The sequence below is a fragment of the Episyrphus balteatus genome, chromosome 2, assembly GCF_945859705.1.
Source record: "Episyrphus balteatus chromosome 2, idEpiBalt1.1, whole genome shotgun sequence".
In the NCBI taxonomy this organism is placed as follows: Eukaryota; Metazoa; Arthropoda; class Insecta; order Diptera; family Syrphidae; genus Episyrphus; species Episyrphus balteatus.
The window spans coordinates 131,705,770-131,723,307 of NC_079135.1; the positions used below are offsets into that span (position 1 = coordinate 131,705,770).

The 17,538-nt window shown below is 31.7% G+C and overlaps 3 protein-coding genes across 8 annotated transcripts in view; 2 read left to right on the plus strand and 1 right to left on the minus strand.

Moving 5' to 3' along the window:
• Positions 1 to 17,538, minus strand: part of LOC129909998 (DNA damage-regulated autophagy modulator protein 1) — a 401,886-nt gene that overhangs the window by 5,390 nt on the left and 378,958 nt on the right. Inside the window, exons 2-3 of one of the 2 annotated variants that reach the window (XM_055987213.1) lie at positions 208 to 301; positions 23 to 144 (exon numbers count right to left, since the gene is read on the minus strand). In XM_055987213.1, the coding sequence (XP_055843188.1) occupies positions 23 to 144; positions 208 to 272 (187 nt within the window). In that variant the 5' untranslated portion in view covers positions 273 to 301. Of the gene's footprint in view, positions 1 to 22; positions 145 to 207; positions 348 to 17,538 lie in introns of those variants that run through there. The other variant, XM_055987212.1, reaches the window with a different exon arrangement.
• On the plus strand, positions 1,993 to 3,217 carry LOC129909996 (RNA 3'-terminal phosphate cyclase). The gene has a single exon (XM_055987210.1). The coding sequence runs from the start codon at positions 2,096 to 2,098 to the stop codon at positions 3,176 to 3,178; it is 1,083 nt and encodes a 360-aa protein (XP_055843185.1). The 5' UTR covers positions 1,993 to 2,095; the 3' UTR covers positions 3,179 to 3,217.
• Positions 7,864 to 17,538, plus strand: part of LOC129909986 (guanine nucleotide-releasing factor 2) — a 30,528-nt gene continuing 20,853 nt past the window's right edge. Inside the window, exons 1-3 of one of the 5 annotated variants that reach the window (XM_055987190.1) lie at positions 7,864 to 8,046; positions 16,148 to 16,313; positions 16,412 to 16,620. In XM_055987190.1, coding sequence (XP_055843165.1) covers positions 8,025 to 8,046; positions 16,148 to 16,313; positions 16,412 to 16,620 — 397 coding nt within the window. In that variant the 5' untranslated portion in view covers positions 7,864 to 8,024. Of the gene's footprint in view, positions 8,047 to 14,421; positions 14,585 to 14,913; positions 15,864 to 16,147; positions 16,314 to 16,411; positions 16,621 to 17,538 lie in introns of those variants that run through there. The other 4 variants (XM_055987191.1, XM_055987189.1, XM_055987187.1 and 1 more) reach the window with 4 other exon arrangements.

Sequence of the window (17,538 nt, forward strand, 5' to 3'; positions counted from 1 at the left end):
TATCGAAACAACAAAAACTCACATAATACTGCACCAATATTCATAAGTTGACCAAAAACACAACTTTCTGGAGAATATGTGGCCGCATCGCTGATGTAGGGTACCGTTGGTACAACATGTCCTTGAAGTACAGCCGCTATGTAGCTGGAAATTAGCATGAAGAAGGAATTTCATTTGCATATGCATTTTTCGTTATCTTTTTCTTACCATCCAATAAATGATACTTGAAATAAGAAAAATACCGAAACTGGCAAAAGATGTACTGCGGACATTTTATGCAATAAATAGAACAATTTTAAAAATTTTTGTTGTTTTTTTTTTTTGTTCTAATTTTTTCAATTTTTATTTTCAAGAACAAAATAAAATAAAAGAGTTGATTTTGTGGGGGACTTTTTTTCTGTTTTGAGTCTTTTTTTGAGATTTTGACAGAAAGCAAATTTACATAGAAAAACATAGAATCCTAAGGGTGACAACATATTACACTGCATCGCGTATAAAGGAAAGACTACAACGGAAAATAATGCGGTAGCGGTAATAACATGGAAAAAATTCTAAACCGGAATGTGAATGTTCAGGTGTTGAATTTCCTTCATATAATTACTCGGTTCGTTGTAAAAAAAAGAGTGTGAGTACTGATCTTAAGGAATGAACACACCGTCGCAAAGATATATGTCTTAAGGCTTAACTACATACACCACTTTTTGAAAAAGTACAAAAGTGAAAATATTTTAGGGGTATTCACGATCCGATGCAACTGGTATAGTATCATTGCAAAAGTGCAAAAGTGTAAAATCTTACAACACTACAACAACAAAATATATGGATTGAAATTTTACAATGGTCTTGCACTTTTGCTATACCCTAACCCTATTGCAAAATAAAAATACAATGGAGTACAATTATTTTTGACAGATGGCAGCTCACCGTCGCGTCGCCCATGATAAACAGTTTGTTTTTTTGATTCTGTTTATTATGGTTGTCGGCTTGTCGGTACTCATGTCCCGTAATTTAGTTTCTTTTGATGTAAAATAATTTGTGGAAATTAATTAACCCGAACAAAACAAAGAATTAAATTATAAAAAATGGAAAAAAAGAAGAAGCAACAGTGGAGGAACAAACCTGTTAAAAAAAAACATCATGGATTTTATTCATGCTTCAATATTTACTATAGATAAGAAAAGGGGCGTTCACGATCTAATGTTAAAAAATAAAATTTTACATTTTTACTAGGCCTGTTGCACCAGATCGTGAATACCCCTTTTATTTCTGGCTTGCGCAATTGTTTTGTGATACAAATTGTTTATTAGACCAAAAAATAAGCTTTCTGTATCATTTGTTTTCATTTTTCAGGCCGAAAAACTATACAAAAATGCGTTTGAAAATTTTCATTTTTGTACTTTTTCACATTTTGAGCCAATGTAGTTAATACTACGTTTTCACCTACGCTAAATCCGAGATTTAGCTAAGTAGATTTAGCACAAATCTCGAGTTTTATTCTAAATCTCGGATTGAAAGTAGGTGAAAACCATAGATTTAGCCCTGATTTTTCAATCGTCAGTTAGACTATCAGATGAATAAAAACTGCCAAATGTCAATATAAAAAAAACTTTTATTCCTAGGAATAAGCTCTATCTGAGGTTTATCTGACTATTGAAAAATTGGCCCTTAGGGTAGCTGAACCCAAATCTAGGTTTTAGCGAAGTAGATTTAAAATAAATCTCGAGATTTATTCTAAATCTACTTAGCTAAATCTCGGATTTAGCGTAGGTGGAAACATAGTATAAGGCTTTAACGTTAATGGAACGGGGCTAATGTAGCCGATTCAAAATCCATCAACTCGATCTCTCGGTTTTGCATGAAAACGCAGCTACTGTCCAGTGTAGTATAAACGCATTTATTTTTTGAGAAACTTGTGCATGTAAATGAACTAGCCTATTTATAAAAGTCAAAAATCTGACAGCCTAATGTTTATTTTTTTATCTACAAATTTTCTGCAAGAAGTGTGCATTTCTTTTCCAATTTTGGAATCCAAAACAGTTGAAGAGAGTTCCTCTATTTGTAATAATTTAAAGATCTGACCAAATAATAATTTTCAATGAATAATATATTAGTCATTGATGGTAGTGTTCTTGAAGGTGGTGGCCAAATATTACGAAATGCATTAAGTCTAAGTTGCATATTGCGAAAACCTATAAAAGTTAACAAAATTCGTGCCGGTCGTCCGAAACCCGGATTGGCAGCACAACATTTGTTTGGTCTAAATCTCCTCCAAGAAATCACAAACGCTAGAGTAACTGGCAATGCCATTGGCTCAACGTCAATCGAATTCCATCCAGGAGAAATAAAATCTGGAAAGTATTTGGCCGATGCCAAAACTGCAGCTAGCATTTCTCTCTTAATGCAAGTTACTTTGCCAGTTTTAATGTTTGGTAATCAATCATCCGAATTAGAACTTAGAGGTGGCACTAATGCAGCCATGGCTCCGCAGGTCGACTTTATTTCAGAAATATTTCGACCGAATTTGGAAAAATTCGGAGCAACTTTCGATTTTGAACTTTTGCGCAGAGGATACTTCCCCAAAGGCGGGGGACATTGCATTGTTACAGTTCCACCTGTAAAGCAATTGAATCCTATTGAAATTATAGATTTTGGCAATGTCCAAAATGTATTTGGTTGGAGTTATGTGGCTGGTCCACTTCCTCTCCAAATGGCTGAAGAGATGAAAAAAGGAGCCATAAATTCCCTTAAAAGGGTTTATCGTTCAGACCAAATTAATATTGAAGCATATAAAGAAACTGAACAAATGAGTAGAAATCCGGGATCTGGAATAATACTTGGAGCTGCAACCAGTTCGGGTTGTGTTTTAGGTTCTTCGGCTTTGGGTGATCGTAAAATTCAACCATTGCAAGTTGGTGGGACAGCCGCTGAGGAGTTGATGACTTCTTTACAGAATAAGGAATGCACTGACCAACATGTTCAAGATCAATTGATTATTTATATGGCTTTGGCGAATGGGACAAGTTCGATACAAACTGGTAGATTGACTACTCACACGTTAACTGCCATTCACATAGCTGAGTTGATGACGGGGATTAAGTTTGAGACTTCGGAAGATCCGTATGCGGGAACTTCGATTGTCAAATGCAAAGGAATTGGAGTTATTAATAGATTTTTATAGTTAGATTAGATATAATAATAAATTATAAACCAAAACCAATGTTATTTGTTTTACTTGCTTATTCCATTTATTAGTTCCACAAAGAAAAGAAAAAGCACTGAACGCTCAATAGATTTATTTATTGAGCCACTTCTTGAACGGAGAAAAGCAAAAATTCGATGTCTGTATGGAAATTATCAAAGTTCTTGGACTTAATTGAACACCATATAATAACACTCTTAACCACTTTTGTTCATTGTGCAATCTTAAACCCAAAGAAGACTGCTTCCGCCTTATTAAGTGTTTGTTCCATCTTCCATTTCTGCGCAACAACGAGTCTCATACTTTGGATAAAGAACATTCACACTTCAGAAAACAATTTCTCTGCTAAAAAATTGTATCTGTACATAGAAGAAACAATTTTTTTTTCTGAATTTATCAATATAATAGTAACTTAATATTTATAAGTCTTTTAAGTTATTTTTGATAATAATAGCCGTGTTTTTTCTACACCTCAGTAGTTACTCATTTTTCATTTTAAACGCAAACAAATACCTACAAGTTACACAATACACAAGTATTTGATTTATTTTTGCTTTGCAAATAAAATAAAAAAATGAGTAGATAGTGAGTTGTAGAAAAAACTGGGCTTATGTAAATGTATATTTAGGGCTAATTTTTCAATAGTCAGATAAACCTCAGTTAGAGCTTATTCCTAGGAATAAAAGTTTTTTTTTGTATTGACATTTATTCTGTTGATAGTCTAACTGACGAAAAAGCAGAGGGCTTAATTATATTTTTATATCAAAAATTGTTAGTTATCTGTGATGAATAAATAAATAATTAATGTAAATGTATGTTGTACATTTGTACAGCTTGTATTTTTCCAAACGAATATCACCAAAACGATAATCATCATTCATTTGCTTTCCGTAACTATATTTTTTCGTCTGCCATCATGAAATAGCATACTTTGGGGCGCTTAGTGAAATAATAATTGGGTTTACGAAGAACAACATAAAATGGTTTCTGTCTGCCCAAAATATTTGAAAACATTGCAGTTGGAATTAGACGAGTAGAAAATATGTTTTCTTTTCGAATATAAAATAAAGGTGGAAGGAAGGTTGAGATGAAAATAATCAGCCTGAGTTTCACGTGAACAAAATTCCACACGGAAAAATTGAATTTCACTATTCTCTTATTTTGAGTTAGGACAAAAAGTTGTTCACGTTCGCATATCTTCCGGTATTTTCAATTTTTTTCACGTAAAACAGCTCTTCTCTCATTTAAATTTTGGTGCCGAACAAGAAACTAGTTTAGCGGAAAACATTTCACGTGAAACTCACGAAAGGGCTGAATGTAAAAATAATATTGCAATGTTTTTATTTTTTAAATTGTTCTGTAATCTTTAATAGACTTTTATTTTTTGTAGACAATTTTAGGTTAAGGTTTTAGCATTAGTTCAAAAGAGTACATTATATCTAAAATAAACTACAAAGCACTATATTCCAAACTCGATATAAAGATCGTAGTAGGAATGCGAAAAAAAATGCGAAAAGTGGTTCCGCAAACAATTAATTACACCAGGGGATCTATTACATAATACGAGCGGCAAGAAATACGATAATGAAGTAAACGATAGTCACGACAAAGAGCGATTATGTAAAACAAGAAAGTCGTTTGGTCAAAGTAAATCGAAAAGAATTCTGTTTTTAGGCTATACATGCATTCTAAGTTTTATAGGTTTACAAAATCAATTCGCACGCAAAGCGTTGTAAGAAAAATTAGTTAAAAGCTGAGAATTCAAAAATATAAAAAACACAAAAGAGGGATTAAACTTTTGATTGTATTATAGTTAAACATCTCTATTCTGCTATTCGATTCACGTAAAAGTCTAAAATAATGCTTAAAATTAAATTTGGACAGTTTTTTTTCTTTAGAATTTCTAAAACAGAGCCAATTTGACATGGTTAAGAAAGGTAATCCTTTGATTCACGTGAATCGAATAGCAGAATGAGGCTGATAGATGTGCATTCTAATTCAAAATTTGTGACTTATTATTACAAAAGTAAAAATAGCAAGCAATACTCCAGTGGAGTTGTAGCCATTAAATAATTGTAATATACACTGCTTGTCTCTGTCATGTCATGTCATATGTCATGTCGTGTATAAACATAATGTAAACTAACGATCGAACAGAAGCAAAAGATCTCATGTAAAACCTCTAATCAAAACTGACATTCATTCTGACTACACGTGTTAAACTAACCAGTTAAAAAACACCTAAAGGAGAATGCGGTTCCTCATATTGCTGCAGTAAGACGAATTCCAATTTCATTGCATGAACCAGTTAAAAAAAAATTAGACTATCGAACCACCGCAACTAATGGTCTTAAATCTCAAGCCGCGAACCTCAAAACAAAACCTTATAAAGAATATTGTGTGAAGGACACAGTATGGTTTCGCAAAAATAATAAAACTCCTTGGACAACAGGAAAAATTGTTAAAAAAAAATCGAGTCGCCGTTATGTTATTAAAACAATTGATGACAAATTTTTCACAAGAAATAGTGTGTACATTCGTCCTAACAAATTTAAAGAAAAAAGCGTTGATAAAGATTACAGCAAAAGTTTTGCATATTCTGAAGACTATTACACCACCGCTTCGCCTGGAGCTCAATTTTTAGAAGAAGAACCGACTTGTTCTTCAGCGAAACAGTTTTCTTCTAACAAAAATTCATTAATTGATAGAAGCATTTATCAAGCGATTTCACCTAAAGCAATAATTGATAATTCAGATTCTATAATGAGTATTAAATTACTATTTCCAGATATGAAAACATCGAAAGCCGTACCTGATATACTAGCAAATTCAAATTCTCAACCTATACCGGACATTCCTGAACAACCAAGCGGTTCGAAAAGGGTAATAAAACCAAGAGTCAAATTAAAGGATTATGATTTAAGTATTGACTAAAAATGTATGTTTAATCAATTTATTATAAAAGGGGCGTGTCATGTCATGTCATATGTCATGTCGTGTATAAACATAATGTAAACTAACGATCGAACAGAAGCAAAAGATCTCATGTAAAACCTCTAATCAAAACTGACATTCATTCTGACTACACGTGTTAAACTAACAAGAACAAAAGAACTAAAAACTTTCAATGTTATAATATTCGTATTATTTTATATTTCAATAAATGTTAACTTAAATAAGTATTTAAGAGTTTTTAATTTATGTACTCAAGTACATAACAGTCTCGCTAGTATTTAAACTCTCAGAATATATAGAGAACTAGCTTGGGGGAATCGACGTAGAAATTTTTTTTCATTTATTTATTTAGTGTGCTAGTATGCTGCTGAAGCGAAAAGACATTTTCCATACAAAACTTCGTTAACGAAATCCTGAAAAATTGTAGTATCAGTAAAATTTGAAGACGTTTTGAAAAATATAAAGTTTAATTACTTTTTGGATTTTTTTTTTTTAACTTATATCGATATAATTTGTATGGGAATTTTATCTCAGGCAAAAAAATGTGTGACTTTTTGATTAAACTTTGAAAATTTAAAAATTTAAGTTTCTTTCAAGACATGGGACATTTTTGGATCACCTTCCGTTACATGACTTTAAGAAACTCTCTCCAAAGAAATTTTTTTTAAACATATTTTATACACCAAAAGCTTTATGTCTTCTAAATTTATCTGTACCATTCTATTTAAGAAATAAACAATTTATAAAACCTCTAAAAACATCCAGCTTGAACTGGAATAGTACCACTTTTATTCTGATACCTCCTTATGTCAATCGGTACGGATACCTAGATGGAAAAATTTCCGGTTTCGAACAAATCGAAATTTTTTTCCAGATGGATACCTCGATAGGGCTGAATATTCACCACACTAGCATATCTTTTGAATAACATTAGGTGTGTTTTTTATTACCACCGGTCTTAACTGGACAAACAAACGCAGTCGGGGCTAAGCAATTTACATGTAAATGCAACAACACTTTAGCCCCTTGGGCTTAGTTGTTTAGCCCGGAGAATTCTCTGGGCTTAACTTTGTCAACTTTAAATAAACAAACCCCAAAAAAACCCTATTTGTAATAATTGCCCCCAATCGTCATATGTAAAGGCTTAACTACGTTTGTACTTTTTCACTTTTTGAGCCAATGTAGTTAGGGCTTAGTCATTAAAATAACTAAAAAAATGTTTGTGTAAAGTTATCATTTTTAAGTCTCAGAGTTTGTGGAATGTGCCATAATGACGTCTTTGTGGTTATGAGATGATTTTGCAAAATTTAACCTAATTGAATTAGTATGACTCACATAAAATTTTTTTCAGTCACGCAAATATAATTCGCGATAAGAAAATATTTTTGTGTTTCTTATCATCTTCCAATTTTTATCATTCATTACAAAAAAAATACATTTTTTATCAATCTCTTGCGTATTTCCAAAAGTTTGATGAACCGCTCGTATTTTTCCATATCTTCATTATTTTTTCACTCAATAAACAAGGGATATCCACCTCTCATACAAGAAAACTACTCATCACAATCATATCATATCTGGCAATACTTTTCCTATTCTACTCATCATTTTCAGCGGGTATGTTGAGAGAGACAGAGAGAAAAAAAAATAAATCCAAAATGTCGTCAACTCAGCCGTCACTTTGATATGACAGTAGATTTTCTTCTCTTCTCACTCAAAGAAAACGAAAGAAAAAAAAATCCAACAAAATTTTGTGTGTGTGCTAAAAGAAGAAAAAAATGTTAAAAACTATTAAATCCATCATCATGATTGATTTACTATTTACTTAGTTTAATAAATTTAATTGTAAAATAAATTTATTCAATTTACAATGAATTCCGCACAAAAAGCTGGTACGTTTTTGTGTTTTTTTTTTTTTTTTTTGTAGTTAGTTTTTTTAATTCGTCTCCGTTTTTTCGTTTGATATGAAAATGATGAGTTTGATTTTGGTTGGATTCTTCCCTGGGCTTCTTTCGTTTGTTCCTAAAAAAAAATTATTGTGTATATTTTTTTTTTCTTCTTCCTGCTGCATCCCGAAATGAATGATAAATACTTTTTTTTTCTCTTTCCAAATTGTTGTTAAAATATGTTTAATTTATCTCCAGTGTTTTTTTTTAACGGAGGATAAACAAAATTGAAGAAAAATGCAAAAAAGTATTATAAAAAAGATGAAAAAAAAATTGTAAAATGTGTATCACGAAGTCACCTACTCGGTTCGTCCGTCGTCGTTATTGCTCGTCGGTCAATTTAATTAATTCACTCACATTCTCACTGTTGAATAATAAAATAAAAAAAATTACAATAATTAACTAAAAAGGAAAAAAAAAATGTGCACAGTGAGTGAGAATGAGAGAAAAAAAAAAACAATCAACAATTAATTTATGACCGCTTCCAACTTTTCCAAGTGAATTCCAATCTTTTTTAAACTTTTGTTGTTTTTTTGTGAATTTCTTGTATATCTTTTATTAGCGCTTTAAGGGGTTAAAGGGCATTTAATTTTTTTGTAGAACTCGAATTCTAGATTTTAAACTTAGAGCGGAATGTGTGTAGACTGTAGAGTGTTGTGTATCGGCGACCGAACCGACAACGATCGTCATCATGATTTTTTTTTTTGTTCGACAGAATGCGAATTTAGCTAGAATTCCATCTGCGCGATCACAAAAAATACAATACGAATTACGAATGATAGATTTAAGTAGAAAATGAAAAAAAAAAAAAAAAACCAAGAACAAAAATACAGTCATCGATATACGGAATACGAGTCCGTAGTTTCGGAAGGGGTTTGATTTAAATGTAAAATTAAGAGTTAAGGTGAAGGAAAATAAAATTGTCTTGGCGAGGGAGAATACCTAATATAGAACCCTATTACGGTTGTCAACTATCAATTGATGGTGGGAAACCGACGAAGTTACGGATACCAGAGTTACGGGCGACAGAGTTACGAGCGTCAAAGTTACGCGAAACCGAAGTTACGAAAAACTAGAGTTACGAATTCTAAAGTTATGTTAAGCTATGACATGTGATTTTTGGGTTGGCACAAAAGAATAAAGAGGGTTTAATATTAAGTTTTAGGGATACTTCTGCTACTATGGACTTGGCCTTATATCTTGTATCAAAAGTATAATTATACAGCTCTGGCACCTGAATAGTTTGCAAAACATTATGCTGCTATTACTCCGACACCAAATGAAGCTTAAATGGGTCTTCCAACAGGATAATAACCCAAAAAACACTAGCAGAGCAGCCAGGCAATGGATTCAAGATACTAAGATTGAGGTCACTAAGTAACCTGCTCAGTCTTTCAGACCTCAATCCCTTATAGAAACTTTTGGGGGATATAAAAGGAGATGTGTCTCAAGCCAAAACTTAAACTAACGGGAGCTATGAACCGTTGTTGAGCAGGTTTGGTGATCTATAGCACCTCAAAGATCTCATAGACTTTACGACTTCATGGAAGGTCGTTGCGAAGCGGTAGTTAAAAATAACGGTCATGGGAGCGAATACTACCTTTTCTCTAATAAAATACCGTTTAATTGAACTTTTTTCACCCTTGTTTTATTTAAATTTAATAGAAAAAGAAAATCACTGCTATTATTTTGCTCGCTTAAATTTGAGGCTTATTTTGTTTTTGGATTATTTCTTAGCTTAATAGAAATAAATTAAATTCAATTTTTACTAAAATTTAAATTTTAATGAAACTTAAGGCGTTTTACCTAAAAAAATTTCCAAAATCAAAGCTCTTTTAATGTTTAATGCTTTATTTCAAATATTTTTCAAATCGCTGCTATTTTTTTGCTTGCCACTGTATTTAATAAGACTACACAGTGAGCCTGAACAAGTTTAAGGTTGACCTAAAATGACGACAAAAACTAAAGATGAGGCTTTGTTCCTGAAGGCCTCAGCAATAATAATCCGTTTTTCCCAAAATCGGATTAGCTTCCTTTTTCGAGATACCTCCCGTAAACGTGTTTTTTTCGAAAAAAATTCATATCAGCGCAAGGCTCGAGTACGATAACTTAGGCGCCGACAATTTAAAACGGTTTTTAGTAGAGGTATTCAATACAATCATTTTTTGTTTTGGGAGGGAGGGTCTATGTCCCCCCCTTTAGGCAGGAGGGGTAATTTTCTAAAAAATCAAATAAAAAATTATTAAAAAAACAATGGCAACACTAACAGTTATGAATGATACCTTTTTCAAAAGCTAGAATTGTACACTTAACTATAGTTTTTAAACCAAGTTATTTTAAACAGTTGTTTTCGAAATAATCGATTTCAAATTCAACAATTGTGAAAAAGAAGTTTAAAAAAATACATTGAATACTATTTTTGTCAAGACTTTGGGTTTCATTACGGAATAAATTGATAAAGTAAACTACCTCAATAAATTCCTTATCAAATACTGAAAACCACATGTTTCTATGCCTTCTAGTTTTTGAGAAAATTGAAAAATAGGAAAACTACTTTCTTTATCAGGCTCACTAATGAGCGTTCTGGTACCACACTGGTACTAAGAAATTTTATTTTTAAGATCCATTTTTAAATGGAAATAAAACAAATTCATGGAATCGAAGTAGATTAAGCACAGTACTTTTTAATTTTTGATTTTTGATATTGGCAAAGCCAAGAAAATAAAATTAAGATAAAGAAAGTAGTTTTCCTATTTTTCAATTTTCTCAAAAACTAGAAGGCATAAAAACATGTGGTTTTCAGTATTTGATAAGGATATTATTGAGGTAGTTTACTTTCTCAATTTATCCCGTAATGAAACCCTAAGTCTTGACAAAAATAGTATTCAATGTATTTTTTTAAACTTCTTTTTCACAATTGTTGACTTTGAAATCGATTATTTCGAAAACAACTGTTTAAAATACCTTGGTCTAAAAACTTTAATTAAGTGTTCAATTCTAGCTTTTGAAAAAGGTATCATTCAAAACTGTAAGTGTTGCCATTGTTTTTGTTAATAATTTTTTGTTTGATTTTTTAGAAAACTGTCCCTCCCGCCTAAAAGGGGGGACATAGACCCTCCCTCCCAAAACCAAAAATGATTGTAATGAATACCTCTACTAAAAACCGTTTTCAATTCTCGGCGCCTAAGTTATCGTACTCGAGCCTTGCGCTGATATGAATTTTTTTCGAAAAAAACACGTTTACGGGAGGTATCTCGAAAAAGGAAGCTAATCCGATTTTGGGAAAAACGGATTATTATTGCTGAGGCCTTCAGGAACAATGCCTCATCTTTAGTTTTTGTCGTCATTTTAGGTCAACCTTAAACTTGTTCAGGCTCACTGTGACTAGCTTTAATTTAAAAAAAAAAATGTATACAGTCAACTTGTATAACTCGAACTTCTTCTATCAGTCGAAGTTTTTTTTGACTGGAACAGTAGACTTTTTCCAGTTTTTGTTATCATTTCTTTAAGTCGAAGTTTCGAACTTTTCTTCTTCCATTTTGAGAGTTCCACTGCGTTCAGTGTTTTAAAGGACAAAAAACGCTACCAACTAGGTACTACAAAAAAAATTGTTGGTAATAGGTTAGTAATTAAGTTTGTCCCTAAAAACAAAAAGTAAAACGACTTACATCCTTCCTTTCTAATTATCTCAAGAAACGCAAGTTGCTTAACCCACCCACAGCAAATAACAAAAACTAATTGGGAATTATAAACAAAGCCTTTCTATTAAAATGGCTTCGGAGCGTTTTGGCGGATTTATTTTACTTAACATAATTCTCTAAAATAGCGCTATAAAAGAACCAGTAACGATATTATTTATGCGTGTTCCTACTAGATGCCAAAGTAACGTAGGTACGATACAGATGCGGATACTGATAGCGTGCTTCTAGTACTCGCTTCGATAATATATATCACAACAAAAACATAAATGGTAAAAAAAGAGCCAAGTTATCCTATGTTTAAATTATACTGGCACAAAAATTATTGAGATATAAAAGTGTGCCAAGTTCTTCTGAGTAAAAAATCTTTCTCTTAAAAATGTTTCCTTTCCATAATATACCAAGCTTCAAGATACTAAGATATTTAGAAATATTCAATAATATTTCATCATAATTCCATGAAAAAAGGGAGATACCACGCCCCCTGGTGAGAAAATCACATTAGGACAAGTGACTTATCACGAAACGTTCAACCGAATACAATGAGTCCAACTTTCTCGAATAATACTCGGACATGCACTGCTTAACAAAATCCATTTATTTAAAAAGGAAAATCCTCCTACTTGCACCTTTTGTCAGGAAACTCTAAACATACAACATGTATTGCAGACCTGCAGTTAGAAACTCTCGTCGACACAACCAGACCATCAGATGCATCATTTAAACAACTCTTTTTTTGTTTACAAATAATATGAAAATAGGTAGATACCACGCCCCCTGGCGAGTCAGTCAGTTACGGTTTTTGTGATTTTTGAAGACGCGTCTACTAATAATCAAATTCACAATTTCATAAAAATACTTTAATTTTACTCAAAATTAAATAAGTTTTCGTTATATTATATCAAAAGTTATTTTTTCATAGTAACACGACTTTGTATTTTTCGGGCGACACAAATATAATGTAAACAAAAATATGACTTATACATATTTTTATTTTAATATACATATTTGTTTTTAAGATTACAAAAACATCCTCATATTTACAACAAATGGTACGATGTACTTTATTAAATTTGTTGTTCAACAAATTAAAAATTGTAAAGCAGCGTGCACATTATGTCGATCAACTTTGTGTTTTTTTTTTTATTGTTGACCAGCATGCTATTCGTGTTATTTTTATGTTGAATGTAATTTTTAAATTCGACTGTCAACAAGCTGGAACACTGTGCTGAAATTTTGAGCAACATGTCCACATTTACTCCACTTTGTTGATCAAGCGTGTTGATTATCACAAATCAACATAGAAGGATTCCCTTTCTTAATCATGTTAAATTGGCTTTAAAAAACTGTTTTAGAAATTCAACAGAAAAAAAAAATATCTAACAGCCTTATTGCGATTTGCAACTATTAATCTATATTTGATAAAAATTAAATTTGATATCTTATTACTTAATTAAGAAAAGTTTTGAAAGCAGAGAATGGTCCTAACCGTTATTAAATGAAATCTAAATCTAAAAATTCCATTAAAAAGTTGACCAGTTTTCCTATAAATTAGGTTTAAAAATCCCAAATTTAAGTATTTATCAACTATCGATTGATACTTGTAAATTACAATAAGGCTGTAAATTTAATTTAAAGCACCTTTTAAACGCTTCTTGTTTTTGACTTTTACGTGAATCGAATAGCAGAATAGGGCTTATTGTAATAAAGCTCATTAATCGGCCTTATCACGAATCGAAACTCGAAAAATCAATCACAGAATTCGTTCGTAATCAAAAATTATAAATTATAATTACGAACAGATTTTGTAATTGTCATTAGGCCCTACTAATAATCAAATTTATCTGAATTCTACATATTTTACCATACCAAAAACCAATTTAGTTAAGTTTCCCAACTATAAAATTTAGCCGAGCGTTAGCCTTTAAACTGACTATTAAATTGGATTTGTAATGGTGAAATATATAGAATTCAGATAAATATTAACGTGAGCTTTAAATTTGATTATTAGTAAGGTCCATTGTGTTCGTAGCAAATTTCCCATAAGAATGAAATTCTTGACAATGCTTAATATCACCGTAGTTTCTAATATGACATTTATAAACGGTTTTCAGTAATTATCATTAAAAACTTTATTTGTATAACCCCAAATTCATATTCAATTAATATAAAAAAAAAGTTTACATTGAACATGTTTTGGATGATCTCTAAACCTCCTTCTACCTACGCCCCTGAAATAAAAATACCGACACCCTCACCACAAAACAAACATCAAAAGAAAAAAAAAAATCAACAAACCTATTCTCTCATCTGTAAACAATTCAGTATTTACGCAAAATAATTTTGTAATTAGTCACCTACGACGACGACGAGGCATGACATAATTAAAATATTCATCGTTCTATTCGAGCTCTCCAGCAACCAGCACTAAAACAACAGAGCTCGCAATCGCAACTTACTAAACGTATTTCTACACTCTATCACCGTAAAGAGAGATATTCAAGTCGTTCTTTAGTTTGGTTGTGCGCAAATCGTTTCTATATTTATATTTTTTTTTATATGAAACATTCTTTATCTGAATTTTTTTTTAAAGCTTCTTAAAACTGATTTGTTTGTTGTTTTTTTTTTTGTTTTGTTCAAACTCTGCTGCATTGGCAGAGGTTTTATAAATTCAACGTGCTGTTTATTGCCTTTAAAGAAGTTCACGAGTCAACGTCGTTGAGTCGAAACAATATAGCAAACAAAAGACTTACAGAAGCAAACTTTGTGTTGAATTAACATAAAAGGTAAAACATTATTATTATTAAAATGACTCATATTAAAAAGATCAATCAAGGTCGTTGTTTATTTTTAATGGACAATAATTTTATAACTTTCTAATAGGCAGAGACAAGTGTTCCAATGGGCTTTATTATTAGTTTTCAACTATCGTCACCCTTTAGGCGCCAGCAGTTATCACTCAGTTCATGAGTGTATTTTTATTTTACTCTTGAAACACCGGACGTGTTTTGCTTCCACGATACTTACTTTACTACCAGTTCCTCTTTTTTTTTTGTTTTTATTTAATTTTATCTTTGTGTTGCTATTTTTGATAGAAACTATAAATTCTCTTTTCTAATTGATTTTGTTGTTGTTATTTTGTATTACCAATATTGTTAGATATTCTTTTTTTTTGAATTCCTACGTTATTTGGATAAGAGAGTAGTAAACTCTATGAGAGTGACAATAATTGAGAGCAATCGTCCGTCGTCATCAATTTTGTATTAGCCAAATGACGATAATCAACCGATCATTCGTTCAATCAGCCACAACCACAATCATCATAAAGCAAAAAAGAGAGAAAATGAAAAAAAGAGATTGACAAATTTGTGCTAAAAATACCATCAAATTGTGAATTTTTGTATATTTCATCAATTTCTCCGCAGCGCAACTAGTTTTTTGCAAAGACAACGTCGACGATCATCGACGATCAACGACGACGATGAATGAGGAAGAAAAAAAAGCCTCAAACTAAAACTAAAGACCATTGCCACCGTAGCCACTTGCCACAATCTATACTACCTACTGTTACTATTTGCTGCTCTTGGACAGCAGAGTATATACGATTTTCGTTGTTGTTCTTCTTCTTGTGTTTCGTTTTTATTCATTAATCGTCATAGTTGTTACTCCTTTTTGTAAACAAAATAAAACAAAAAAAAAAAAAAAACAACAAAGTAAAATTTCACTTTTAACAATTTTTACAATTCAGACGAGTTAGCAAGCAAAAGTTGGCGCGGTGTCGTGTGCCCTCATACATAATAATTTATTATTAATAATTTGCAATATGTTCTTCTTCCCTTTGTTTTGTTGTTGTTGTTTTAGTGGAAATTAGTTGTGTTTTCTAATATATTATAATTACTGACTGATCGTGCCTCTCTGCTCGTTATGCAATGCCTGAATTTGATGAATCTTTTCTTTATCAATGTGCCCAGATAGAGAAGCACAAGCCATATTCCTATTCACTAGATAGGCGATATTTAAAAAAGAAATCCAAGCCAAGGGTACTTATCAAGAATGTCATTCGATGTAAGTTTTTTGTTTTATTTGTTTTAATCCGGATTCGGATTTGGTAGTGTATGATCGATGTGCTGTGTGCGATTTGCGAATATATATATATGTTGGGAACGGTTTAGGAATTTTAAATGAATTTTCTATACCCTGCCTAACCGGGTGGCAGAGAGGGGGAATAAAATTGACGTAAATTGAAAATATACAAAGTAGTCTTGTCGTCGTTGTTGGGAATAGGGAAAGTTGTTTTTTATTTTACAATTTTCTTTTTTTGGTTAATATTATTTTAATAATAATTTTAGATAACAACGTCAGCTCACCATCAACGCCGAATTCATCGACGATTGGTTCATCAGGTCACAAGAATAGTCTCAAGGGTACTAAATTAGCGCGCCGAGCAAAATCTTTCAAGGACGATCTGTTTGAAAAGATTTCACTAATGCGAACGCCCACAAACACGTTGGGAAGGTAAAAATGTTGTTTTTTAATTGAAATTATTTTTTTTTGTTTGTTTTGTTATTGATTCAGGTTTTTTGGATTAATTTTTTGTTTTTGTATTTTTATAGACCACATTCCCCTCATAGTCCGCGAAGCAAACACTCTAAGCCACCATCAAATGAAGATGGAGTACGTTCGTTACAATCATTGGAAACGCACGTTAAGGATATACAAAATGCTTTGAAACACTTTCGAGATGTAATCTCAAAGAAAAAATTAGAAGTGTTGCCAGGCAATGGAACTGTGATTCTAGAAATGATTGCTAGCATGTATGCAGGTAAATAAATATAATTATTTTCAATTTTCATTTTAATTCATAGTTTATTTTTTATTTGCATGAATTTTAAAGTTTATGGTAAGAAAGATTATTTCCCGTATAATGTAATGGAAGCTTGATAAATCTGACAATAATTTATGATTTTCATTATAAAAAATATCGACCCACTTCAGCCAAATTATCGTAAACGACACGGCGGCGCTTACGATGTTTTAGTTTACAAAAAAAATCTTTATTATAATTTTTATGTGAATACTTTCTTCAGAAATTCGTCACGTGAGTTCTTTTTTGTCCTAAAGACGAAAATGAGTTATAGATGCCATCTTATATTTTCGACCACGCTCTTTCTACTTCTGCAATCAGAATCGTCCTATGTCTTTTAGTTTATGAGATACAAAAATAATAAGAACTCACTTAACGAATTGTAGATTAGATTAACACAAAAAAGTTATATGTTATTCGTTCTAAGTGTTTTAAAAATAATTACATGTTGTCCATAATTCATGATTTAATTTGGCGCTTACGATGATTTGGCGGGAAAGGGTCGACATATTCGGTACAGTTTACCACCTGGTGAAGTATCAGAAATTCCGAACAGTGCAATTTATTTGCATTATTTGTTATTTGGTGTGTAGGATGCACTGCGACCTATAAGATCTATTGAGTCTTGGGCTACCTCTAAAACTTGTGAATTCTTAAATCAATGACTGACTTGAAAAAGAATAACACGTCTGCCATCTGTGCCAGAACGTCTGGATATTTGAATATAAGGTGAATCATTAGACTTGGTTGCTTAGACACCAATCGTTCCGCCTCCCAATTAGATGATGGATAAAAGTTAACCACATTTAATTGTTGAATACCATTCGAAGAACAAAATCTCTCGAATTCTTGGGACATACATTTTGAAGCATTGTC